Genomic DNA, 25,595 nt, shown 5'->3' with positions numbered 1-25,595 from the left:
GGCCATTTTTTGGGGGGGGAGGGAGGCTTGGTTCAGCCCTGGCACATCCATGCACACCTCAGTCGCTCCTTGGATCCCCACTCACCATCCTCCTGGTCCTCCTTCACCTCTGGCAGCCTGAAAGGGGAGGAAGACATTCCCTCTGGATATGGCAAGGCACTTGGGCAGGGGTGGGGTGCCAGGGGCCCCGGCCTTCCTCCAGCTTCCCTGCCCAGGTGGCCAACCCCCTCTCCCTCTGCAGGAGCCCCACTGAGAGGGACTGGGGGCTACATCCAGATAGGAGAGGGCCCACCATCTTCTCAGGGACCCAGTTTGCCACTGAGGGAGGCCTGGGCAGATCCCCTGCCCACCTCCTTGCTAAGTCCCTGGGGCAGAGGTCTCTCCAGCAGGTCACCTCACATGCACACCCAGCCCGACTGGCTCAAAGACCCGTCTGCCTCACCCTCCTTCGGGTGCCAGCAGGTGGGTGGGGGCAGCCTTAGGAGCCCCCTCCTGCCCCACAGCCCAGGCCTTAGGGTTTGGGGGCACTCACTTTGCCTCATCCACTGGCTGGCTGGATCTCCTGGAAGGAAGAACGCAATGAGGGAGGGATGGTGAACAAGGCAGGTGGGGTTGGCACATTCAGGAGGGCAGGGGCGAGGTAAGGGAGAAGGCCTGGATCTGCCCACTGCGGGGTCTACCTGGATCCACCAAACAGGTGACTGCCCCCTCAGCAGGACAGACCCAGGTTCTTGCCTGAGCTCCCATGGTGGCAGAGAGGCCAAACAGCCACCATGCCTCTTGGCCAAACACTGCAGGTACCTGCGAAGAAAGGCTTGTGCCTCCCTCCTGCGCCTCTTTACCTTCTGCGAAACTGGGAGAGCCCTCCTCCCATCGTGCCACCCAGGAGGAGGAGGCCCTGCCTTGATGCCAACCGGCCGTTCCCTGAGCTGGAATCCTCCCAGGGCTCTGGGGAAACTGAGGCCAGCAGGGTTCCACAGCCGGTTGTGAGGTCAGAGTTGGGCTTGGACACTGACTAAGAAGGCCCCTGCAGTCAAGAAGGATGCCCCAAAGGAGAGGCAGGGCCGGGGCCAGCAATGGGCCTCCTTGGCCACTGCCAGGGTCAACCATTACCCTGGCCCTGCCTCCCCTAGTTGCCTTTTCTTTCTCGGCCCAGTACTCTGGGCAGCAGCCAGGCTGTGGGTCTGTTTACTTCCCACAATGCTCCTCTCCTGAGCACCACCCTGGAGCATCATGGGAGGTAAATGGCTGCCCCTTACTAGGCCTGGAGGTGCCACTGGCTAAATGCCACTTCTCTTCACCCGTTCCACACTGCCTTCCTCTTGTGCTGTGGAAAGCATTGCCCAGGCCCTGACAATGAGGGGCCACAGTTTCACCCCACAACCCCAGCCCCTGCTCTGGTCCAGTCCTAAACAGCTCTACTGCGGGAGGAAGGGACAGACAGACAGACAGAGGGGTGTAAGTGTGCAGACAGGTGTTGTTTATGGCCCCTAGGCAATCTCTCCCTCCTCCACAGAACACTTCATTGTGTGGATAGTGCCTCTCACATTCCCTGCTTGTGGGGAAGGGGAACAGGCTTAGGATGGCAGGAAGGCCAACCAAGGAGTCAGTGGCACCTCAGTGGGCAGATAACCCTGCAGGCTGGGCCCAAGACTCGAGAGTGGAGTGATCTGTGGGTCAGGCTCCTCCTTCACTGGCATCTCTCCTAAATGTGGGGCACAAGCAGCACACCCCTTCCTTCCGGCAGCCTCCAGAGAGCATGTGCTCACATCCCCCTCTTACTCAGCCTTCAATGCAGCCTCAGTGCTGAGCAAAGCAAAGGGCAAATGTGCATGGGTCCCTAGACGGCAAGAGCACTTTGTGGGTGCCAGAGCTGTCCACACCTGCGATGACAATATGGAGAGAACAAGGGGTGCATATTTAGGGCCGCGGCCTTCGCTCCAGATCTCCCACCGGAGCCAAGTGGTGCAGGAAGAAACACTCGCGGGCACGTATTTATTATTTTTTTAAAAAGGCATTCAACTGCTTTTATTTCAAAGTGGCTGCTGAGCACTCCCAACCCGAGAAGTAACTAACTCAAAGAGCGGGGCTGGCAAAACGGCCAGACGGGAGAGACGCAGGTTGGCTGGGTGGGTCGATTTCCATTCGCTTCTGTAGAAATGTTGGTGCCTCGGCTGCGGATCTTTCCCCTCCCTCCGAAGTGGCAGAGATGGCAAGCCGGGGCAGGAAAATCTGGCTCTTAGCACCCAGAGAAACCAGCAGGTCAGGATCGGGTCCAACGACCAGGTGGGCCGGCTAGTTACAGGCTAGGAAAGGGAAAGAAAAGACACCTTTCACCTCCAGTGTCCCTCTGGACGACACAACTTCCCTTTGAGCCGTTCTGCCCGCTGCCTCCCTGCACTGTTTGTCCGCACCCACCTCTCCTTGTGATCTCTGCTCCCCTCCTCCTCATCTTCCTCCTCCTCGTCTTCCTCCTCCTCGTCCTCTTCCTCCTCAGTGGTGGCTTTCTCCTTCCCTTCATCCTCTGCTCTGGGCTTGTCAGCCGGGTTGCTGCCCCCACCGCTTTTTGTCTCCTGATCCCCTGCCGGGACGCTGGGCTTCTGCTTCTCAGCCGCCTCCTGGGGGGCTCCTTCGCAGCCTGGCTTCTCCCCAGCATCCTCCTGGGCCTCAGCTTCCTTGATGCGCTTGGGGGAGGAATCCTATGACAAAGGGGGGGGGGGGAGAGAAATTGCCAGGTCAGGGAACACATGTACATGTGTACCTATGTGTACACATACACTTCAGCCATGGTGATCAGGAAGGCTGGCAAACAGTGCAGGTGCCAGCACAGATTGTCTGAGGGCAAGGAGTAGGCAGGCAGGGAGGCTGGATGGACAAACAAGCCCTAGGTCCTACCTCCAGAGCACCCTCTGCTTTCCGCTTATTCCCAGCCACCTTCTCATTCTTCTCCTTGGACTGTTCATCGATCACCAGGTTGCCCTCCTCATCGCTGCTCCCCTCAGGGCTGCCTTTCTTGCCACTCTCCCGCTCGCTCTTGGCATCCTCCGTGGCAGAGGCCTTCTTCTGGGTGGGCTGCAAAGGGATGGTGGGGAGAGTTAGAGAGATGGAAGGAGCTGCACACAAATGCAGGGGTGAAAATGGACCGGGGGGAGGGGTTTGAGGCACTGGGGGCAAAATCCAGGTAGGCTTCGGCCTGGCCCCGCTTCTCCCATTGCTGCCCCTTTTGTTGGCACCTTGGAGAAAGATATTACAGCCTCAGACCATGCGCTCTCTGAAGGACCAGCCACCGTCCCTCACCCCTGCTCCCAAGGCCTCCAGGCACTCTGCCTGCCACCACCCCATGGCAAGCAGTGTGGGGCAAGGAAGAGAGGGAGCCAGGCTCCAAGGGGAGGCTCTGTGTGGTGCCCCAAGCTGAGTGGGGTGGCAGGAGATGGTGGCAAGGGCTGCCCAGCCTCTCTCCTTACTCCTCTCTTCTCCTTCCCATGGGCCCCATATATTGCCAAGAAGTCACACGGGGGCCCCTGTGGAGTTTGGGGAGGGGGTAGGTTTAAAAGGACCAAGGAGGAGCCACGCTAGGGTATGCAAAGAACTGGGAAAAGACCATATTAGGCCGCCTGTGCCCCTTTCCCTCACCCCAAACAGGGCCAAGTGGGAGCAGACCACTTTTCAGACAGGGTCCCAACAACCCCTTGCCGCAACCAGAGACCCACCTGGTATCCCGAGGCCTTGACGGTGGGGTTGTTCTCGATCTCCCAGAGGCCTTCACTGAAGCCTTTCCGCTTGTTGGCCTTGCCAAACTTTGCCTTGCACTCCTCATAGGGAAAGAGGTCTTTGGGTCCCAGGAAGGCCCTGTGGGAAGGGGAGGGAGGGCAGGGGTCATGAGCGCACAAGCCGGGTGGGTGGGTGACATGGCATGGCTGTGCAGGCTCCCCCAATAAGGAAGAGGGGGCAGCTCATGTTCCATGAGGGACTCCTAGAAGAGCAGGGAAAGGGACCCCAAAGCACAGTGTTGGAATTGCTAGCAGGAGGCTGCCTGTTGTCTCTGTGGGCTACTTGTGGGCAGCCTTCCAAAGGCGACACGAGGGAAGAGGGCCATGCAGGCCGGGTGGGGGCCCTGGGGATCGGGCCCATGGCCCTCTTTACCCTCCAGCATACTCACGTTTCATGAGTCCCAAAGAAGAAGACCTGGTATTTGTTGGAGGCTGACTTGATGGCCGACTCTGGCATCTCGTCAATCTGGGGAGAAAGGGGAAGAGCAGATGAGAGGAACGTTGGGCTTGGCCTGTGATCATTACTTCTTCTTTAGGGCAGGGGACTTACTACACTCTCCCCAATGAGGTGCCCAAAGCTGTCAGATGTAGGGCACCCCCCTTTTTCTGCTGGTAGGTAGAAAGGGAAGTGTCACTAAATTTCCAGCCCACGAGCCCCAGGGATTTTGGAGCCAGTTCACACTACATAGTTATGGTGTTACAGTTACTTTAACTACCAACCTGTGGGATCTTGGGATTTGTAGTTTGGGAGGCAATAGAGGAGACCTGTGGCTGGGAATTCTAAGTGCCACTCCATAGACTGCCCCTGGTCTCCCCACCAGGATCCAGAGTTATTAAGATAGGGAATTGGCTGCCCACAGCCACTGGTTTAGGGGCTTTAGACTTGAAGGCACACAAGAACAACAACAACAGAAAGGCTGGGGCATGAGCTGTCAGTGGGGCCCAGCCATGAGAGCCAAACAATGCTTCCATGTGCTGAGAAACTATACCTTGCCCTCTGTACTTCTAGTGGCTTAGGACAAAAAACAGGATGGACAGCTGGTGGTTTTTGTGTCCTGCTTGCAGAATCCCTTCCCAGCTGGCCAGTGTTAGATGCACAATATACAGATGTTGGCTGCATCCCAGGAGAGCTGCTGGCTGTGCATGGCCCCCTGTGCATGTCCATGGTGCACAAGCCTGCAAGGCAAGCGGGGTCCTCCCTCCTGCTCTGTGCCACTCACCCTTTCCCTGTCTCTGCCCAGGAGGCATGGCGGACCCCCGCCCTTCCCCCTTTCAGCCCTTGTCTAGACTGAGGCTGAGCTCAGCACATTCTGCAGGCAGGGAAGGGAGGGACAACACACAATAGGGGCCTCCCACCCCAGCTCTGGACAAGCACAGGTCTACCGCCACAGCCCCTCTCCAAAATAATGCCAACTTTGCTCCACCCCACACCCCTTCAAAAGAGAAACACAGACCCCTCGCCAGCCACTGGGCCAGCCAGATCCACAGAGGGAGGGATAGAGGGGACCAGCTTTTTTTCCTTCCTTCCTTCCTTCCTTCCTTCCTTCCTTCCTTCCTTCCTTCCTGCCTCCAAACCTTTAAAATACTTACATACAAAAAGCCCCACCCCTGCTCCCCACCTCCTTTGGGACATTTGAAGTCCCTTTGGGCTTTGGGACTGGCAGGTGGGTCTTGGGGGGGGGGAGGCTAGGGGTAAACCAATATTCCCAAGAGGTGGCAGGTGACAAAGAAGCCCTTACAAAGGAGCTGGGAAGCCCCAGATCAGCAAAAGCGCCCCTCCTGCCCCAGAGATGCAGGGGGCACTCCCATCTGCTGTGGGGAGCACACTGGCCATGGGGGTGTGGGTGAAGCGGGTACCCCCTCACAGAGTAGCACTGGCCTCATCTCCTCACAATGCTCTCACACCTCTTTTCAAACTATGTTCCCAAAGGGAAGAGCAGGAAGCATTAAGACTCCAAGAGAGAAGGACATGAACCCCCCCCCACACCAAACCACAAGGCCTGATGGCAATGGTCCTGTTTCCCTGTACTTCCGGAATGTTCTGAAGGAGTATGTAGGGAGAGCCCACCACCAGCCCTGGCCCAGGGCTTTGCCCATCTCCCTTGTGGTGCGTTATCTCCTTCTCCAGCCACAGGATGTGGGATGCCAATGCTCCCTGGGAGGGAGAACGGGTGAGGCCCCTTTACAACAGAGAAGGAAGAGCCTCTGCAAAGCCACATTGCACAAGGGCATCCATGCTGGATGGGGGGCCGACTGCTTGGGCCACAGGCTTGGCCACCCATCCCCACAGACACCTAGGCTCTGGCCACACGGGTAAACCAAATCTCCTGGCTCTTCCTTGCCCGCCCCTCCCTCCTTCTCTTTGCTTAGTCACCTGGCACTGGTGGCCACCTCTTTCGACTCCAGCAGGAGCAGAGGGGCAAACAAAGGCACCCATGGCAGCTGAGGAAAGCAGCTCTTGAGGGAGGAGGGAGAGGAGGAAAGGGTAGCCCCACATGGAGATCTGGGGGCCTGGCAGGAAAGTGGATCTGGTAAAGCCCACTTCCAGGCCTTGTTAGAGCAAGGGAACCAGTTGGAAGCCCCTGCTGACTTCGAGGGGCTGGGTGGGGGTACCAGGGGGCTGCTGCTAAGGCAGCCGTGTCCCTTTGCCCCCAGCATCTCTCAGCCCATGGGAGCATGGACTAAGTGGGAGGGCAGCAAGCCAGGGGCATTGCAACAGCTGTGCCCTCCCCCTGGGTTTTGCAAAAGGAGGGATCAGCCATCACCACCACAGAACATCCTGTTAGGGGGTAAACTGGAAAAAGGAACTTCCCAACAGGTTTCCTCTGCCCCTGCTCAGGGTACGGCACAGCTCAGATGGCCCTTGGAACAAGTGGCACTGGTAGCCCTAGGAGGGTGTGAGGGTTAGTGTCTGGGGTTTGGGGACCCACAATGGGCTCCCTTGTCTCTCTCCGTGCCACCAGATGGGTCCAGAAGGACTGCTGCATCACTGGAACTCCCATCATCCCCAGCACACTTGCTGCCCATGGACCATGCTCCTGGGGAGAAGGCAGCCAGCTCCCTTGCTCCCCGCACACCTTGGCATGCACAAAGGCCGCCATTATTTTATCCCCTCCCCCCCACCTGGCTAATGCCAGCCCTAGAGAGGCAGACTTTGAACAGGTGGGGCCAGGAAGGCACACTGGGCCTCTGGCAGGAGAGGTTGACACAAAGGGAGGGAGGCAGGGGTGCATGCATGCGCCCCATGCACATTCTCCTCTTTCTGCAGAGGCCACAAGTGGGGCAAACCCACAGCAGCAGTGCCCATCTCGGGCTTGCTGAGCATAGGATGGCTAGATAACATACTTCCAGAGGCCGCCTCTTTCGCCCTGAGTTCAGACAACTCTGAAAATTAACCTCCAGCAAATTAACCTGGAATAAGCCATTGACTCTGACCCCGATTCCCTCCTGTGACCCATCTCTTCTCTACATCCGAAGCAATGTGAAGGTAGAGACCTATTCATTTATTAAAATACTTATACCCAGCCCTGGGTCAGATGGTATCTGGTTAGCATAGGAAAAAAAGTCCATTTAAGCATAGCACAAAAAATTCTAAAATATAATGTAAACAGACTAAAAACACATTAGAAGGATTAACAAGTAAAAGTATTTGAAAGCATGTCTGTGACTTATGAAACTCCTGAGTTGGTTCATTATGCAAGATCCCTGCAGGCAGGCAGCAGTAGGGCCTAGTTGCCAGCGGGAGCCCATGTGGCTAGTGGTCTGAGCGCTGGAATATGGATCTGAAGACCCCTCTCCCCCATGCAAACCCATTGGGTGACCATGAGTAAGTCGCACTCTCTCAGCTTCAGAGGAAGGCCATGGTGGCAAACCCTCTCTGAACAAATCTTGCTTTGAAAACTCCACAATAGGGCTGCTTTAGGGTTGCCTTAAAGGCAGACAATAACATCAGTAGGAATAGAGGTGGCAGTGAAGATTGTGTTAGAGCTTTTGCTCCTTTATCCCGCTTGTATTTGTATGCCAAATACTGTAGTTTTGCCTTCTATTAACCAGTTTGTTTGTTTTTGTTTACATTCTGCTTCTCCAGTCTTTGTTGCATTTCTAAAAGATTTCCTATTTATAACAAACTGTATATGCAGCACTCAGACATCTTTGGCTAGCGGGCAGTTTAAAAATGTTCTAAACCAACCAATAAAACCCAACCCTTGCCACAGCTGTGGTGCCGCTCTGCAACCTCCTGTGGTGCCAAGCCCCAGACACTGTGACTGTGTGGGGAAGAGAGGGGTTGCCACAATTTTAAGCAACGACGACAAGGCTGGCACATGCACGCAGTCGGCCCGGGCACCGAGGGAGGGTGGCTTAAGCTGGGCTGGTGCCAGGCGCCACTCTGGAAGGGAAGGAGGGAGGCAGCCATGTTGCCCTGCAGGCCTCCATGGGGACCTGGGGGCGGGAAGGCGCCGAAACAGAAGCCCCTCCTGGAGAGGAAGGGCCATCTGGCCTTCCTGGGGGGCGAGGGACCCATAATCCCAGCCACTGCCGCCTCCTCCTGTTATCCGAGATCCAGGCCCTCTTGTGCTGTGGGGAAACCACAAGGCCTGCCTCTCTCCCCTTTCCTTTCTTTCTTTCTCTCTCTCTCTCTCTGGGGAGAGGCGGCCGCCTCGCTTGTTCCCTCCTCCTCTTTGCTTTCCCTGCTGTTCCTTTCTTCTTCCTCCTTGCCAACCGTTGGTCGGTAGCAGGCCATGGCGGCTAGAGGAAGCCCAGCCTCCAGGAATGACGGTGGCTTCGCTTGGGAGGAAAGGAGGCTGCCATTAGCCTGTGCAGCGACAACAGCAGCAGTATGAAGGCACCCCCGCTGCTGTCTGAGGCCGGAGCAAATGGAAATTAAAATGCCCTCCACCACAAACACACACAGACACAAGGAAGGCATGGCACTTGCCCACTCTTGTCTCAAAAGGCAATGCCAAAACCAAAGGCCACAGGAAGAAAACCGTCAGGAAATTCCAAAACTGGGGTGGAAGGGACTGGTAACAACAACCACAACCCCCCCATCTCCCCCTTCCACACATAGGTCCCTTGGCTTCTGGGGGGGGGGGGCTTTGATTTCATTGACAGCTCATCCTGCCCTTGAAGAGAGGGCTCCAGGCGGCATGGATGCCAACCGGGTGGGGAGCCAGCCTTTAACAGCGCCACACTCAACCCTGCCCTGCGTGGCAGGGTTGATAAGCCGCCTCACAAAGCCAAGAGGCTTTGGGAGATGGCCTCTTCTTGGCCCCCATGCCATACCCCCCCCAACCTCTCTTTTGCACATACAAACCTTAGCTGCTTATGGAAGGGGGATGTGCTGACATAGAAATCCATTTTCGACATAGAAATCAATTTTTCTATCGTTGGCGCGCTGCGTTGGCCTGACCTCTGTCAGAGCAAATCAAGCAAGAAGGCTGTCAGGGCTTATTGGCGCATTAACAGGCCTGGCAGAGGCCGCCACCAACACACCACGGGGCACCTCGCTGCCCCTCCATGAGTTGTCACACCACGCCTGTGGCGCACCATGCACAGCCCTGGTTCTGGAGCCTGCAACACCCAAACACCGTGAGGAAAATTTCAGGACCTATGCAACTAAATGTGGGGATAAGCCCCTAAGACGGGGCTGGGGGGCACAAATGCGCCTGCCACCTTATTAAAAACATACTGCATAAGCCGGTTTCCTGGCTCGCCCTCAGCCCCCTCCGCCTCCGAAGGAACCCAAACCCTGACTTAGGATGCGGCTGATGGATGTGGATGGATCACAATGCGCGAAGGCCTGGGCATGGGGCAGAGATGTAGTGTTTCCGGGAATCGTGAAGACACATTGGATGGACCCTTTATCTGGAACTGAGGGGAAGGGCTTTGTTGGGATACAAACACAATTGTGTGCAATACTCCTTTTAATCTCCATTGAACCCTGAACTTATTTTACCCGGAGTGCTTTAATCATGTCAGTCAGCAGATACGATTGTAGCCTACAAGCAAAACTGCGAGAGCAACAGAGAAAGAAAGAGCTGCCACTTGCATATGGATCTTTCGTTTCTGCCACCGAAGAAGGGTCCCGGATGCCCCTATAGAAATCTATAAGGAACAAAAAGAAGACACCGGGAGAGAGAGTCTCACGCAGCCGGGCTTTTCGAGATGAGCCTAGCTGCATATTTGCATGTCAGGCTTGGCTCTGCGCTAGACATACTAAACTGTGTAACTGTGTTGAAAGGTCTTCCATCAGCACCAGCGGTGAAGCCTCCGCTTCATAGCCCCAACAAGGGGCAAGGAGCAGGAGGGGAAAGCTGGGGCTTTTAAAAGCGGAGCCGCAAGTGGGAGAGGCAGAAGGGCCAATTCATGAACCACCTCCTATGCGTTTAACAGGTGGGGAAGCGCAGCCTGGCAAAGGAGCGGGGTTGATCCATGCCTCTTCCTCTATCACTTATCCCCGATCCCTCTGCAATGTGTATCTAGCATAGTAATGAGTAAACAAACAGTCTGTACTCATGAGACCTAATAGAAAGAATCCATGATTCCCTACCAACCGTGTTAATAGCCTTCCCCCCCATAAAAGAAACCCTGGCCAACGCACAAGCCTTGATGTTGGGGCTGTGAACAGCGACACAACCGCTCACGTGTTTCATTTGTTGCTGCGCGCCTCCAGTCGCCTCTGACTACGGCAACCTTATTCTAGAGCTTTCCTGGCAGGCTTTGCTCAGAGGAGGCTGGCCATTGCCTTCCTCTGAAAGAGCATGGCTTGCCCCAGGTGTCCCGATGGGGGGTTCCAGGCCAGGGATTCGGAGCCCGGTCCTCCAGAGTCCTAGCCTGACATCCGACCCACAGTGGTGCATTGACTGTTGTGCAATGGGTTGCCACGGCCTCTTTCCTCACAAACAAGACGGGCATTTAGTCTCTGTTTCCTCAGAGACCCTCCTCTGCCCAGGAGGTGCCAGCCCTCCTTCCTGGAAAGCCCCCCAAGGATAGGCCCTGGATACAAGCCCCGTCTCACTCCATTGGGATCCCTCTGAAGCAGAGGTGTTCCCGGATCCCCACATCTGGGAGGGAGGCAGGCACAGGCCCCAGTCCTCTTCCGAGGGGTCAATCTGTGTGAGCCTCCTCCTTCCGCCTGGCGATGCTGGTCCCTGGTGGCACCATGGCAGAGGAAGGCCACCTCCAGAGGCCCTCCAGCCCCCTCTGATCTCCGAAGGGGCCCAGGCGGGTGAGGGCCTTTGGGGGCAGCGTGCTTCCAGACGGGGGCGCCTCCTTTGCCCCTTGAAGCCCCCGCAGGCACGCGCTGCTCAATGGGGCTCCATGGATGCTGCTCCGATCTGCCCACAAGGCAGCAGCCAAAGGCTTCCCTGGGAGGAGGAGGAGGAGGAGGAGGAGGAGGAAGGGCAAGGCCTCCGTGGCTCCCAAGGCGCCCTTCCCGCCCCCTCCTCCTCCTCCTCCTCCTCCTCCTCCGGCCATTTTGCCTCTCGAGGGCCATCCTTACCCTGGCGGGCCAGTGCGGGTAGCCCTTCATCTTGGCGAAGACCAGGTCTCCGCTCTTGTACTCGCGCGGCCGGTTGGAGCGGGACATGGCCCTCCTGGCGGGGCTCCTCCGCCGCCTGCTTCTCCTTCCCAGGGGCCTCGCCGCCTTCCCTTCCGGGCCTCGCCGCGGCGCTTGTTTGGGTTCCTTCGGAGGCGGAGGGGGCCGAGGGCGAGCTGCGACAGGGCTCCTCCCCTTCCTGCCCCGGAAGGAAGGAAGAGGCAACCAGGGATTGAAGCCGAAGGCGGCCCGATTGCGGCGGCGCTGGCTTCAGGGTCCGGGCGGCGAGGGGCGGGGCTTGGCGCTTCTGGCGCTCGAGGAGGAGGCCCCGCCCACCGGCGGCCATTTTGCCCGCTCTCCGCCGCTGCCGCAAGGGCCGACGGGAGACTCGCATTCCCGGCAGCCCCCGCGCGAGAGCGCTACAGCAGGCGGGCCAATGGCCGCTTCCGGCGCGGGGGATTCTGGGAGTCGCTGAGGCAGGGCTCCCCGGCGGCCGCCATTATCCGGAGGCGCCTCGGGGCCGCGGAGGAGAGGCGGGAACGGCAGGAGCTGCCATGGGCGCCGCTGCGGCCTAGAGGGCTCCGCCGAGGGAGAGCGGGGCCTAGCGCCCAGGGAGGAGCCTCGCACTCGCGTAACATGTCTCTGGTGGCCTACGCCAGCAGCGAGGAGGAGGAGGAAGGCGAGAGCGACGCAGCCGAGGAAGAAGGAGGAGGAGGAGGAGAGCGGGGGGAGGCCGGCGAGGAGCGCGGGGGCCTCTTCTCGGCCCTCCCGCCGCCGCTGCGCCCTCCTCCTCCTCCCGCTCTTTCCTCCGGGGCCAGGAAGAGGACGCAGCCCGTCCGCATCGCCGCCCCGCAGCTGCACTCCGAGGAGGTGAGCGGAGCCGAGAGGACGACGGGGCTTCGAGCTCCTCGTCTGTCTCCCTCCGCAGATGAAGGAGCCGGGAATGGGAAGCCTCCCCTGCCCCCCCCCTCTCTCTCTGAGGGAGCCTGGCTCTTCGGATTCGCACCTTGTGCCCTGCTTTTGGGAGCAGAGAGGGGCCTGGCAGCCATTCGCCAGTGCTGGGGCCCCTGCGGCTTTCCCTGGCTCCTGGCCCTCAGCAGGAAGACCATGCTGCTGCTGTTACCGCCGTTGGCTCTTCTTTGCCCCAGAGGAGCCCAAGGGGCAGCCAGGGTCTGGGCGCAGGCCCTTCAGCCCCAAGGTTTGTGGGCCGTGAGGAATGGCCATGCCCCCTGAGCCACCGGGCTCCTTGCAGCCTTCGTAGGAGCTGCGCTTTGTGGCTTTGGGCTCCAGGTGCAGCCTTGCAGGGCTCCAGGCGCTGCTTGGAAGGGGCTCCTCCGTAAAGCTCTTGCCTGAATTGCTGCCCTTCTCTCCTTCCTCTGGCGCTCACCGCTTTCTCTCTCTTTCTCTCTCTCTCCTTCAGTCAGATTCAGAGGAGGATGAGCCGGCTAAGAAGCAGCCCCCCTCCCAGGTAAGGACTCACCTGCACAGCCTCCAGGAAAGAGAGAGGCTTGGCCAGGCGGGTCTGAGCTCAAAGGATCCCCAGAAGCTGCTTCTGCTTGCATGGCAGACAACGAGTGGCATTGCCCTTCACTGGCATCAGTCATCCCTCCCCTGGGAGTTTGTGTGCCCTGTCCTCCTTTCAATGGATGCAAGCTCCAGGGAGAGAGATTCCACCTCAACATTAGGAGGAACCTCCTGGCAGCAAGGGCTGTTCGATAGTGGGACACACTCCCTCAATGGAGGCTGTCTTTAAGCAGAGGCTGGATGCCCATCTATCAGTGGGGATGCTTTGATGGAGAGCTCCTGTATGGCAGAAAGGGGGTTGGGTTGAATGGCCTTGGGGTCTCTTCCAACTCTGCAATTCTGTGATCCTTTCCCTGCCTCTTTCCAGGCGGTGGCCCATTCTGCCCCTTTGCCTCTCTCTTCTGGGGCTCGGAGGGACAAGCGACTCAAAAAGGGGGCTGGGGTATGGGCAGCTAGTGGTTCTGGATCCTGGAGGAGCCCAGCTCTGGCCAGCGGTCATTGAGGTCCAAGCCTACACACACAAAACAGCCAAAGAGGCACCTCTTCTAACCTCCAGGCCTCGTCACTTTCCCACAGGGCCACGGCGAAGGCTCCGGCTTGTCTGCTCTGCTTCCGCAGCCCAAAAACCTGACTGTGAAGGAGACCAACCGGCCGCTCTTGCCCTACGTTTTCTCTAGGAAAGCAGCCGAGAGCTCCCCAGAGGGCCCCCCCTCTAAGCCCAAGCCCTCCCTGCTACCCAAGGCCGCCTCCGCCGTCACAACCACCACGACCACCCCCTCCCCCTCGGCCATCAAGGCGGCCGCCAAGAGCGCTGCCCTTCAGGTGACCAAGCAGATCACCCAGGAGGAGAACGAGAGTGACGAGGAGGTGGCCCCCGAGAACTACTTCTCCTTGCCCGAGCGGAAGGAGCCGCCCGCCCCCACCGGCCCAGAGGCCTTCCTCTTCACGGGAACGGTGGTGCCAGACGACCTGCCCCCTGGGACGGAGCCCGAGGGCCAGGATGCCACCACAGCCGCTGCCAACGCCCCTTTGGAGTTCAAGACGGTGCCGGGTTCAAGCGTTATTTCCCACGGCTGGGCACCCAAGCCTGATGAAGAGTACGGCTTCAGTGAAGCGGGGGCCACCGGCAGTTACTATCAGGTGGGAGAGCCCCCCCCCCCCCTTCCTGCCAGTGCCTGGGCGAGAAAACTTTGCTATGGGGAAGATAGGCAGGATCAAGACAGGCTCTCTGTGGCCCTTGAGAGTTGAGAGCTGAGGAGAAGGTGGCCATCTGAGCTCTGGGAAAAGGAGATGAGAGGATTGCAAGGAGTTTAGATGTGCGCAGGAGGAGGAGGAGGGTGCAGCGGCATGGCTTCTCTCTCGCTGAGGCCATCCTTTCCCTTTTCTCTCAGCACCAGGAGTACTACAGCAGCGGCTATTACCAGGAGACAGACCCTGCACTGGGGCCGCAGCAGGAGGCCAGCAGTGATGCTACCTCTACCACTGCTGCTTCATCTTCCTCCTCCTCCTCTTCTTCCTCTTTCATGGACGATGAAGCGGTGAGTAGCCACCTTGGGTTCTGCCTTGCCAGTGGTTGCATTCCTTGGGCTGCAGCGACTGCCAGGGGTGGTGGGCATTGGGGGCAGAGCTTCTGCACTTGGTGGAGTCTGTCCATGTCTGCAGTCACAAGGGTGCAGGTTCAGCAGGTGGGAGACCTATTGCACCCGCCCCCCGGGAGCCCCCTGAAGTCAGGGAAGGCCCCTCCATATTCTCTCCTGGTTTCCTTCTGAACCTTTAAAATAATAATAAAAGTTTTATTTGTATACCGCACCTTCCTTAGATCAGGGCGGTTTACACACATTATACATATACATTCAATGAATTAAAAACAAAACCACACAGTAAAAATAAAACAGCTAAAACCCCATTAGCCCATCCTCATGGCCACGGAAGAGGAGGGAGGCCCTTAGGAATTTTTATGGGGGGAATGCTTGCTGGAATAAGAAGGTCTTCAGGTCCTTCTTAAATTGGGCCAGGGAGGTAGTTGAGCGGAGCTCGATGGGCAGCGTGTTCCAAAGGGCCGGGGCAGCGATGGAGAAAGTCCGCCTAGTGACGGAGGAGAGTCTGGCCCCCGGCACCTTTAGTAGTTGCTGCCCGGATGTTTTGAGGGTGCGGGACGGAATATATGGGGAGAGGCGGTCCTTCAGGTATCCTGGGCCCAAGCCATTTAGGGCTTTATAGGTGATCACCAACACCTTATATTGGGCCCGGAAGCGAATCGGCAGCCAGTGAAGATCTTTCAGCACTGGTGTTATATGGCTGGTCCTAGAAACTCCAGTGACCAGCCTGGCTGCCATATTTTGCACCATCTGTAGCTTCCGGGTTTGGTATAAGGGTTGCCCCATGTAGAGTACATTGCAGAAATCCAGTCTCGAGGTTACCAGAGCATGTACAACTGTTTCAAGATCCCTCTGGGCCAGGTATGGGCGCAGCTGGTGAATAAGCCGAAGCTGATGGCAGGTGCTCCTGACCGTCGCGTTCACCTGAGCAGTCAGGTGAAGCGACGAGTCAAGAAGCACCCCCAGACTGCACACGGAGTCCTTCACAGGGAGCGTGACCCCGTTCAGGACAGGTGGAACCACCGCCATTCCTGGACCAGGGGAACCTATCACGAGTACCTCCGTTTTCTCTGGATTCAATTTGAGTCGGTTTTCCCTCATCCAGCCCATTACTGACTCCAGACAGGCCACGAGAGGAGAGACGCCATCCTCAGTCACTGCATCAGTCGGAGACATAGAGAAAATAATCTGGGTGTCATCAGCGTACTGATAACCCCGCGCCCCATGTCTCCGGATGATCTCTCCCAGCGGTTTCATGTAAATGTTAAATAGCATGGGAGACAGAATGGCTCCTTGAGGGACCCCAGTTTTAAGGGCCCGCTCGTCGGAGCACACGTCTCCCAGCTGCACCATCTGGGACCTCCCAGAGAGGTAGGACCGGAACCACTGGAGCGCAGTGCCCCCGATTCCCACCTCTGCCAGGCGCCCCAGAAGGATACCATGGTCTATGGTATCGAAAGCCGCTGAGATGTCCAAGAGCACCAACAGGGACACGCTTCCCCTGTCGATGCCCAGACGGAGATCATCGACCAAGGCGACCATGGCCGTCTCAACCCCGTAACCCGCCCGGAAGCCAGTTTGAAATGGGTCCAGATAATCCGTTTCATCCAAGACCGCCTGAAGTTGGATTGCAACCGCCCTCTCGATCACCTTTCCCAAAAATGGCAGCAGCAAAACTGGCCGATAATGTGTACCAGGGGGTCGAGGGAGGGCTTTTTTAAAATAGGTTTTACAATGGCCAATTTAAGTTCTGATGGAAATTGGCCCTCCCTCAAAGATGTATTAATAATCTGGCGTAGCAACGAAGTTGCCGCCGGTCCCCCCTGGGCCGCTAGCCACGAGGGACAGGGATCGAGAGAGCAAGTCGTCCTCCGAACACTTCCGAGGATCTTGTCCACATCATCGGTACTCACCAACTCAAACCGATCCAGTTTTTTTTTTTTTTTTTTAATTAATCTTTATTAAGTTTTCCAGTACAACAAATGGACATGACAAACATAACAAGAAAATTACACATATATATAAATAAAGTTTACAACATATAACTATACACAGTAAACAGACATCTTGATTAAAAAAAAACATAATATGAGCCTTCTAAGCTCCTGATACTTCCTTTCTTAAAGCGATACTTTTTGATCAGTTCTAACTGTAATTCTATTGTAACTTACTTGCTACTTATTTAACTTGTTATTCTGTTGAAACAAAATAACATTATAAACATCAAAGATTTGTTACTTGGAGTATCATACCTTAAACTTTAATTATTTTACATTACAGAGCAGTATATCCTCATTAGGATCCCCTTCCTTTTCAGTTCTCAAATTGGAGGTGTTCCCTTTAAGGAGAAAATAATAATGATAATAATAATTAATATTCAAATGCATATTGGATTGAGATTTTTAAAGAAATATATTGTACTCAAGCTGTTCTTGAATTGAGATTTGTAAATTAATGGCACAGCAGAAAATAAATGCATGTGAGAAGGAGGATTGGATGTATTTTGTCGTTATAGTTATATTATAACTATTAAATTTCATTCCAAACTTATTTCTATGTTTTTTTCTTTATGAAAGAAGTCTATCAAAGGTTTCCATATCTCTTTGCTAGTTTCCCATGAGTATCCGTGAATCAGACATGTTAGTTTATCCATTTCTGAAACATCTAAAATTTTTAACCACCATTTGTCAAAATCAATTGGAGTTTTCTTTTTCCAGTTTGCTGCATATATTATTCTAGCTGTTGTTATCAAGTAGAATAATAATTTCCCATGCTTTTTTTCTAATGCTTCCTCACTTACCATATTCAATAAATATAGTTCTGGTATCATTTTAAACTTAAATTCCAAAATTTTTTGAATCCAGTTATGAATTTGTTTCCAAAATTTATTAGCATACTCACATTTCCACCATATATGAATTAAAGAGCCTGGTGCTTTACCGCATTTCCAGCAATTTGCGTTGATATCTTTATAAATTTTTGCCAGTTTGGTAGGTGTCAAATACCATCGATACTGCATTTTATAATAGTTCTCTCTTAAATCATAACTGACTGTATACTTTAGTCTTTTATTCCAGTTTTTTTCCCATTGGGTCAAGGGAATTGTATGTTGTATATCTTGGGCCCATCTTACCATTGATGTTTTAATACATTCTTCATGCATTTCTTGTTTCAACAAAAATCTGTAAAATCTAGCAATCTTATGTGGTTTATTAGAGAAAATAATTTCATCTATTTCAAGTTTTCCTAGTTCAAATCCTTTTTTATTATCAATTATAAATTTTTCTTTAAGTTGTCTGTAATTAAACCACGTTATTGCATAGCCTTCATTTATTAATTCTTCCTGTGATTTAAGAATTAACTTATTTGATCTAGGATCTTTTTTCGTTATGTCTTTATATGTTAACCATGTATTCGGTGCTAATTCTTGATTTTTGTAAAACGCTTCGTTAATTGAGACCCACAAAGGTATTTTCCTGTATATTTGAGGTGAATGTTTTATCCAAACCTTAATAAGTGCTTTCCTTATGATGTGATTTGTGAAAGCTTTATTGGCATCGATTTTTCTGTAGAAAAGATACGCATGCCAACCAAAAATAATGTCATTCCCTTCTAATTGTAACATTTTCTTATTTTCCAGTTTACACCAATCTGAGATCCATTCAAAACAGCATGCTTGGTAATATATTCTAAAGTCAGGGAGAGCTAGACCTCCACGGTCACTGCTGTCCTGCATTTCCTTTAATCTTACCCTGGCTTTCTTCCCTCCCCAAATAAATTTAGTCAAATCCTTGTGCCACGTTTTGAATGGTAAATCATTCAAAATAATGGGGATAGATTGAAATAAAAAAATCATTTTGGGTAGTATATTCATTTTAATGGCAGATATTTTCCCAAGCCATGATAAACCTATTTTGCTCCACTTATTTATATCTTTTTTGATCTCTTTCCATGTTTTCTCATAATTCTCTTTGAATAGATTAACATTTTGTGTACTAATGTTTATACCTAAATATTTTATTTTCTTTTGGATTTGGTATGTAGATTTGATTTCTAATTCTGATAGCTCTTCTTTATTCAAATTCATTGGTAATATGGCTGTTTTATCTTTATTGATCTTTAATCCTGATACCTGTCCAAAATTATCTAGGATTTCATTGAGGTATATAATATCATTAATTGGTTCTGATAATGAGACAACCAGATCATCCGCGTATGCTCGTAACTTGAATTCGTTATCTTTAACTTTAACCCCTCTCACAGATCTCTCATCTCTTATTACATTATTAAGAATTTCTAGTATAGTTATAAAAAAGTAGAGGTGAGAGAGGGCAGCCTTGTCTGGTGCCTTTGGATATGACTATATTATTGGTTTTTTCACCATTTATTATGATTTTTGCAAATTGAGTTTGATAGATTTTATCTATCCATGTATAGAATTTCATTCCTATATTAATTCTTCTTAGAGTTTCTTTCATGAACAGCCAATTTACATTGTCAAACGCTTTTTGAAAATCAATAAAGATCAACGCTAATTTTTTGTCAATTCTATTCTCATGCAAGTTAATTAAATTTACAATGTGTCTAATGTTATCTTTAATTTTCCTATTAGGGAGAAATCCACTTTGTTCCTCATTGATCAATTCCTTAAGGATCGCTTTTAATCTTTTCGCTAGTATATGAGTAAATATTTTGTAATCAACGTTTAAAAGCGCTATTGGGCGATAGTTCTCCGGGTTAGATGGATCTTTATCTGGTTTTAAAATTAAAGCCGTATTAGAGTCTTTCCAGGAATCCGGAATATTCCCTTCCAATATTCCATTCATGGTTTTTAGTAGATGGTGTTCTAACTGTTCCTGAAAGGTTTTATAATATTCTGCCGGAAAGCCATCTGGTCCGGTTGCTTTTCCATTTTTACTGCAAGAGATTGCATCCCTTAATTCGGAAATTGTTATTTCTTGGTCTAGAGATTTTTTGTGTTCCTCCGAAAGAATTTTAAATTTTTTATTATCTAAGTATTTTATAATTTGATCTTTTGGAATGTTCTCTTTCCTAAATAAATTTGCATAATACTTAGTGAAAATATTTTGAATATCTTTTTGGGAAGTGTAGCAATATCCATTATCTTTTACCTTCATAATCGTTTTGCTGTTTCTTAGTTCTCTTAGTTTATATGCTAACAGTTTACCTGGTTTATTAGCTTCATTGAAGAATCTTTGTCTGGTCGCTTTCATTTTTTTATTAATTTCTTCTACTAGCATCATCGAGATCTGCTTTTGGATATATTTAATTTCATTTATAGTATTTTTATTGTTTGGGGATTTTATTAACATCATTTCTTTTTCTTTTAGCTCATTTTGCAACTTATCCAAAATTTTTTGCTTTTCCTTTTTTTTTCTCTGCGCCTTTTTGAATAAAAAACCCTCGCATTACTGCCTTAGAGGCATCCCATATTATTCTTATATCAACATCAGGGTTTGTGTTTTCTATAAAATAGTTGGAGATGGTTTTCTTTGCTTCTTTTAAAATTTTATGATCCTTTAGTAATAAGTCATTTAATCTCCAGTTATATTGTTTTTGTTTTCCAGATATTTTCATTACCACTGGATTGTGATCAGAGAGAGGTTTTGGAAGTATTTCTATTTCTTTTATTTCTGGACAAAGATTTGAAGAGATTAAGAACATATCTAATCTTGCCCATGATTTATGCACCTCCGAGAAAAAAGTAAATTCTTTTGCCTTGTCATATTTCTGCCTCCAAGCATCTGACAATTTACAATAATCCATTAATTCAAAAAATGATTTGGGTAATTTCCCCTGGGTTTTTTTAATATTTTTCCCCGACAGTCTATCCAGTTGTGGATTTATAACCCCGTTCCAATCTCCCATACAAATTATATTATCAAAGCTAATATCTTTAATTTTATTAAGTAAATTGGTGTAAAACAAATCTTTTTTCTCCGTGGGAGCATATACACCAAGAACCAAGGTTTTTTGCTCTAACACTTGAGTTATCACTCCTATATAATGACCTCTAGGGTCATTCAGGATTTCTTCTGCCCTAATATTATTATTTAAGTAAAGCGCAATCCCTTTTTTCTTTTTTTCTGATCCTGAGGCAAAACATTGACCTAATCTACAGTTTTCAAGATATTTCAGATCCTGTTTTTTTATATGTGTCTCCTGAATACAACATATGTCACACTTTTGCTTTTGCAAGTATAAAAACACTTTTTTCCTCTTAATAATTCTGTTTATACCTTTTACGTTCCATGTCAGAAATTTAAGCAATTTGTTCTTCATTGAAAACAGATTCTCTATCAGATGTGTCAGAGGTTAAGCTTTTACTTTCATCATCTTCGAAAGACATATCTTGATTTTGATCTTCACCATCCTTTGCTGCAGCACTAGCTCCCGGTTTTACATCGGTGCAATCTTGTTGATCTTTTAAGATTTTCAGATTAGATATAGTATGAGTCAATGTATTCGTTTCTTCCTTGCTTTCAAATTGATATGGTTTCTGCAAATCCTTTTCAACTTGCTTAACTTGTTGTTCTCTATTTGTAGGGTCCTTATTTCTTTGTTGAGTAGTTTTCTTTTTTTCTTTTGTAAATTGGTTCCAAAAAAATCTAGCTTGTTGAATAGTTCTAAGTTGAATTTTTTTCTTTTTGTACCAAAAGGTAATTCCTTCCGGTAATAGCCATCTATAGTTAATATCATTTTGTCTCAGTTCAGTTGTTAAAAATTTGTACTCTTTCCTCCGTTTCAACACTTTAGCCGGGACATCTTTAAAGATCTGAAGTGTCTTTTCATCTACTTCCAAAGGTTTCTCATTGTGTAGTTTTAAGATCCGGTCCTTCATTTCTTTTCTTAAAAAATAAATCACAATGTCCCTCGGTATTTTTTTTTGTTTAGCAATTTTAGAGTTCAGTCTGAACATCCGGTCTATTTCCAATAGACATGATTGTTCCTCTTTATGTAAAAATTTTGCTAGAATTGGAACCAGTCTTAAATATAAGTCCTCACCATCTTGTTCAGGGAGTCCTCTGATTTTTATACATCTTTCTCTGGCCCTTGTCTCCCAAATTAATTGATCGTCCTCGTAACAGTCTTGCCTTACTTTAATTTCCTCTAATTCTCCTTGCATATCCGTGTGTTTATCTTCCAAATTATTGATTTTTTCCTTTATAGTGGAAATCTCAGCTGATATCTTTCCCATCGTTTGTTTTATTTCCTTCAAATCATTGTGTAATTCTTTTTTAACTTCCACTTTAAAATTATTCATGTCCTTGTTTAAGTTGTCCATTTGAATACTTAGTTGTGTAGTTATCCTTTTAATTTCCTCAAAATATAAAGTATTTTGATCCATAGATGATTGGAGTTCCATGGAAGATCTTCTTTGAAATTGTGTTTGACTTGTTAAATTGTTTTTTTGGCTTTGGGTTTTTTTCCTGGTATCCATTTCCCCCCCTTTTCGTTCTTGGGCTTCTGGACTACAGCTCCCAAGATCCTTTGCGTTAGCTTACGCCACACCTCTTCCTGCCGTACCTCCCTCACTCTGAGGGGAAATTCAAGCTCCGTCTTACTTCAAAAGGAATCTCATTCAAGATCAGCAGCTTTCTCCAGCACAGTGAGTTTGCTTCCCAGATGTTCTCAATCAGCCGCTTCAGCCAACAACAGTAAAAAAAATTGTATATGTTGTATATATTTTAAAGCATAGTTCTTGAAAAGGGGTCCTTTAAACATCAACACTCTTTCTTTTCCTTACAAAGACTTAGCTTGCTCTCACACAACGTTGTGTATGCTACCTTTGTTTGAGGCCACACTTTTTCTTGTGAAGATAAAGCTTACAAGTATAGTTCTAAATTGGAACTAATAACCCGACAGTCCATATCAGGGCTCCGCTTTAAACAGGTTGCTTGAAAAGGTTTCTCTTCTTAAAATAACTAATAAATTGGTGGCGTTCCTTCGCGGGCGAACCCGCTACCTTTGGCGCAGTCGTGGATGATTCCCCCTTTACCTTCCCTTCAGCTTGTCTTCCCGGGAGGTAGATATAGGTGGGTGTCTAAAATCCCCTCTGAAACTCACGTTTTTACCGTGGGTTTTTCGGTTGCTTAGCCTCCTGACAGCAACCCCTTACAGCGCCTTGTTGATGCGAACGCGGAGCTCCCGCGAACGCGTCCTCTCGGTCTGCCTCCCAATCCGGCTCTCTCAAACCGATCCAGTTTAATAGAGTCCACAGAGGCTCTGGACACCTCTACCCTCGGTTCTGCTTGAATGTCGGCATCAAGACCTTCGCTTATCCGAGAGGTTTTATCCCCTTTGTCAGGGCTCCTGCAGCCTGAGGGGCAAGAAAGAGGGTGGAAGGGGTGGAGGACTTGATTGGCAATGGTGGGTTATCCGTCCTCCTCCTAGCCCTCAGGCTCCCTCTCTACCAGGGCCATCTGCACCTCAGGACTGGGGAGCAAGGTGAGAGCCTGCTGGAAGTCTCCATTGCTCTGCCTCGGCCAGGAGCCCTTGGTTTGTTGTTGGGGAAGCTTCGGGTGCTGTGCCCTGTGGTGACAGCAGGATGCTTCCTGCTGGTGTGTATGTGTATATGTGTGTTTTTCAAGCTCCCCCAACAGAACCCCATTTTCTCCTCCTTCACCCCCTTGTGCAGTTCAAGCGCTTGCAAGGCAAGCGGAACCGCGGGCGAGAGGAAATCAACTTTGTGGAGATCAAGGGAGATGACCAGCTGAGTGGGGCCCAGCAGTGGCTGACCAAGTCCTTGACGGAGGAGCAAAACATGAAGTCCTTCAGCAAGGTGAGTGGGTGGGCACTCCACCTCTCTAGGTGGCTTTAGTTGTCCTCTTATGATGCCGAGGGAAGCCATTTTTCCATGAAAGAGCAAAGAACTTGACGTGCTTTTAATCTCCTGTGTAAGACGGTATGGGGCTTTCAGGTGTTTTTGCCACTGTGGGACTTCCTTGGCAGACATTTGGTTTCCATGTGGCCCACTGTGCTTTAGGCCTTTGAGGTTTTTGCAGAAAAGTTCTGAAGTGCAGGAGGGCTGGCTAGGCCCCAGTGACTCATTCTCTTAAAAAGCAAAACAAGTTTGGTCAGGATGGGAGCTTGTTTACTGGTGCCATGATGGGGGGGGGGCTCTTGTGGGGACTCCCACCACTTCCTTTTCTCCCTGCAGAAAAAAGGGGAGCAGCCCACAGGGCAGCAGCGGCGGAAGCACCAGATCACATACCTGATTCACCAGGTGAGAGGCGCTTGGGTCGGCTGTGGCCATGTAGCCCCCCCACCCACCCCATCTCCTGCTTCCCCTAATCTTTCCTGTCTTGTTGGGCCTGCATTTAATCTCTTTCCTTTGCTGGGAGTGCCTTCCCCTCAGGTTGCAAGGGCAGAAAGTGGCTGTAGACAGACCCCTCCCCTGTGTGGCCTTAGCGCAGATGTCTTCCTATGGTCAAAATCATGCTGAGGCTCTGGAGCATTCACGCAGTAGCTCTTCTCCTTTTGCTTGCTTGCCTTCTGTTTTCTCTCTTTGTCCTCAGTTTCACCCTTCTTCCATCCTGCAGTCTGAGGCTTTTCGGGAAGGGCTTTTAGGGACCCTCCCTGGCACCTCCTCCCAGCTGGCTTTGGCATGGGTTGTATGAGGGCTCTTAGTTGTATGGATCAGAAAGGCCAGGCCTCTGTCTTTAACTCTGCGCCTTCTTTCCTCCTTGCCGACCTCTCTGGGTCCTCCAGGCAAAAGAACGAGAGCTGGAGCTGAAGAACACGTGGGCAGAGAACAAGCTGAGCAGGCGGCAGACACAGGCCAAGTATGGCTTTTAGGACCTCTCCTCCTGGCTTGTGGCCAGCCAGCCTGTGAGCCGGTCAGCCTCCAGGACTCTTGCAACTCCTGCAAGGAGGTGCCCCAGTGAGCGATGGTGGAGGCGGCACTCGGGCAACCACTGCCAGCCGAGGGAGCAGTGGGCGCTGGCATCTCTCTGATCACTGTGGCTTCCTAGCAGGGGGACTGGGCCAGGCTCCTCTGGAGGGGAAGGATGGACGGCTGGACAGATCCTCTTGAGGTCTGCAACATTTGCCCACTGGCCACCAGATGGACAGCCTTCCCTTTGGACTGCTCTCTTTTTCCCTTCTGGTAGCCCTCAGGACACAGAGGCTGCCTCAGGCAAGCTGGACACCAGCAGCCCCTGTTCCCCGCTTTCCATGGAGGAGCCTGTCTGTGGAGTGCAGCAGGAAGGGCTTATTGCTTCGTGGCCTCAATAGCCCCCTCAGTCCCTGGGCGTCGAGCTTGGGTCCTATTTGCTTGAGAGCCCTTGGGCTGTCCAGCTCCCTCTTTTTTGGGGGGTGGGTGTATTTGCGTTCCAGGCCCTGCGTCCCCCAAAGAGCCTCCCCTTCCTGGTTTTGTGGGTTAGGGACCAGCAGCTCCATCTCAGTTCCCGCTTGAGAACGCTGGTTCCGAAAGCAGCCCTGGCCTCTGCTCCTGAGCGAGAGTGTTTGGCATGCTTGGCACCAAATGCCATAGCAGGTGGCTTGCTGTATCTGCCCAGCCCTAAGGATGCAGTAAGTGGCACCCTTCTTCCCCTGAGGCTCTGGGGACCTCTTGTTGCCTTGCCAGCCATGGGCCCTGCCATGAGCAGGTGGGGCTGAGCCCAAGGCTCTACTGTGGGGCGGAGGGGGCTGTGCATATGCCCCTCCTGCCCCACACTGGAGCCCTTCTGGCGGAGGAGGATGCCCCTTCTAACTGATGGGTGCCCTTTCCCTTCTCTCTCTGTTTCTGGGGAGAGGGTGGGTTTCCAGGCCAGAGCCCTCCAGCCCCCTCCTTGCTCCCCATTGACCCTCTAAAGTGCCCCCGGGCTCTTTCTCCCCACCCTCCTTGGGTTGTTTGTCTTGTTGCCCGTTGTCCATTTTGCAGCTGCCCCCCTTTTGGAAGAGGTGTCTTCTTGGCTGCAGGAGTTGGGGGAATGATATTTTTACTAAGAGAAAGTTCTAGTTTATTTCCTGGACTCTTTAGTACTTAGGAATACTGCATTTTCCTTTTGAATATTCCAAATAAAAGACCTCGTTCAGACCCATATGTGCATTTTGTGAGCCGGAATGAAAGGTCTGGGGGCATCTCACCCCTTCCCCAGAGGGCTCCTGGTGGTGGCAGCGTGGGGGCAAAAGGTGCCCCTG

General features: G+C 51.4%; 3 protein-coding genes across 3 annotated transcripts; 1 reads left to right on the top strand and 2 right to left on the bottom strand.

Annotated features, from left to right (window-relative positions):
• Positions 1-1,994: 1,994 nt before the first annotated feature.
• Positions 1,995-11,407, bottom strand: HDGF (heparin binding growth factor). The gene is made up of 6 exons (XM_042439243.1): positions 11,272-11,407; positions 4,160-4,236; positions 3,711-3,849; positions 2,896-3,072; positions 2,419-2,699; positions 1,995-2,306 (listed from the first exon to the last, which is right to left on the bottom strand). Exons 1-6 carry the CDS (start codon positions 11,356-11,358, stop codon positions 2,300-2,302), a joined length of 768 nt encoding a protein of 255 aa, XP_042295177.1. The 5' UTR covers positions 11,359-11,407; the 3' UTR covers positions 1,995-2,299.
• Positions 11,095-25,491, top strand: PRCC (proline rich mitotic checkpoint control factor). The gene is made up of 7 exons (XM_042440996.1): positions 11,095-12,177; positions 12,728-12,775; positions 13,408-13,971; positions 14,223-14,369; positions 23,089-23,232; positions 23,611-23,676; positions 24,162-25,491. The coding sequence occupies exons 1-7, from the start codon at positions 11,095-11,097 to the stop codon at positions 24,246-24,248; spliced, it is 2,139 nt and encodes a 712-aa protein (XP_042296930.1). The 3' UTR covers positions 24,249-25,491.
• LOC121915227 lies at positions 16,392-22,182 on the bottom strand. Its single transcript, XM_042439241.1, has 2 exons — positions 20,690-22,182; positions 16,392-16,767 (listed from the first exon to the last, which is right to left on the bottom strand). Exon 1 carries the CDS (start codon positions 21,889-21,891, stop codon positions 20,713-20,715), a length of 1,179 nt encoding a protein of 392 aa, XP_042295175.1. The 5' UTR covers positions 21,892-22,182; the 3' UTR covers positions 16,392-16,767; positions 20,690-20,712.
• Positions 25,492-25,595: the final 104 nt, after the last annotated feature.

This window comes from Sceloporus undulatus, chromosome 9, assembly GCF_019175285.1.
Source record: "Sceloporus undulatus isolate JIND9_A2432 ecotype Alabama chromosome 9, SceUnd_v1.1, whole genome shotgun sequence".
NCBI lineage: Eukaryota > Metazoa > Chordata > Lepidosauria > Squamata > Phrynosomatidae > Sceloporus > Sceloporus undulatus.
Note: the sequence above shows the minus strand (reverse complement) of the source record. Positions and strands in the feature narration are given on the sequence as shown.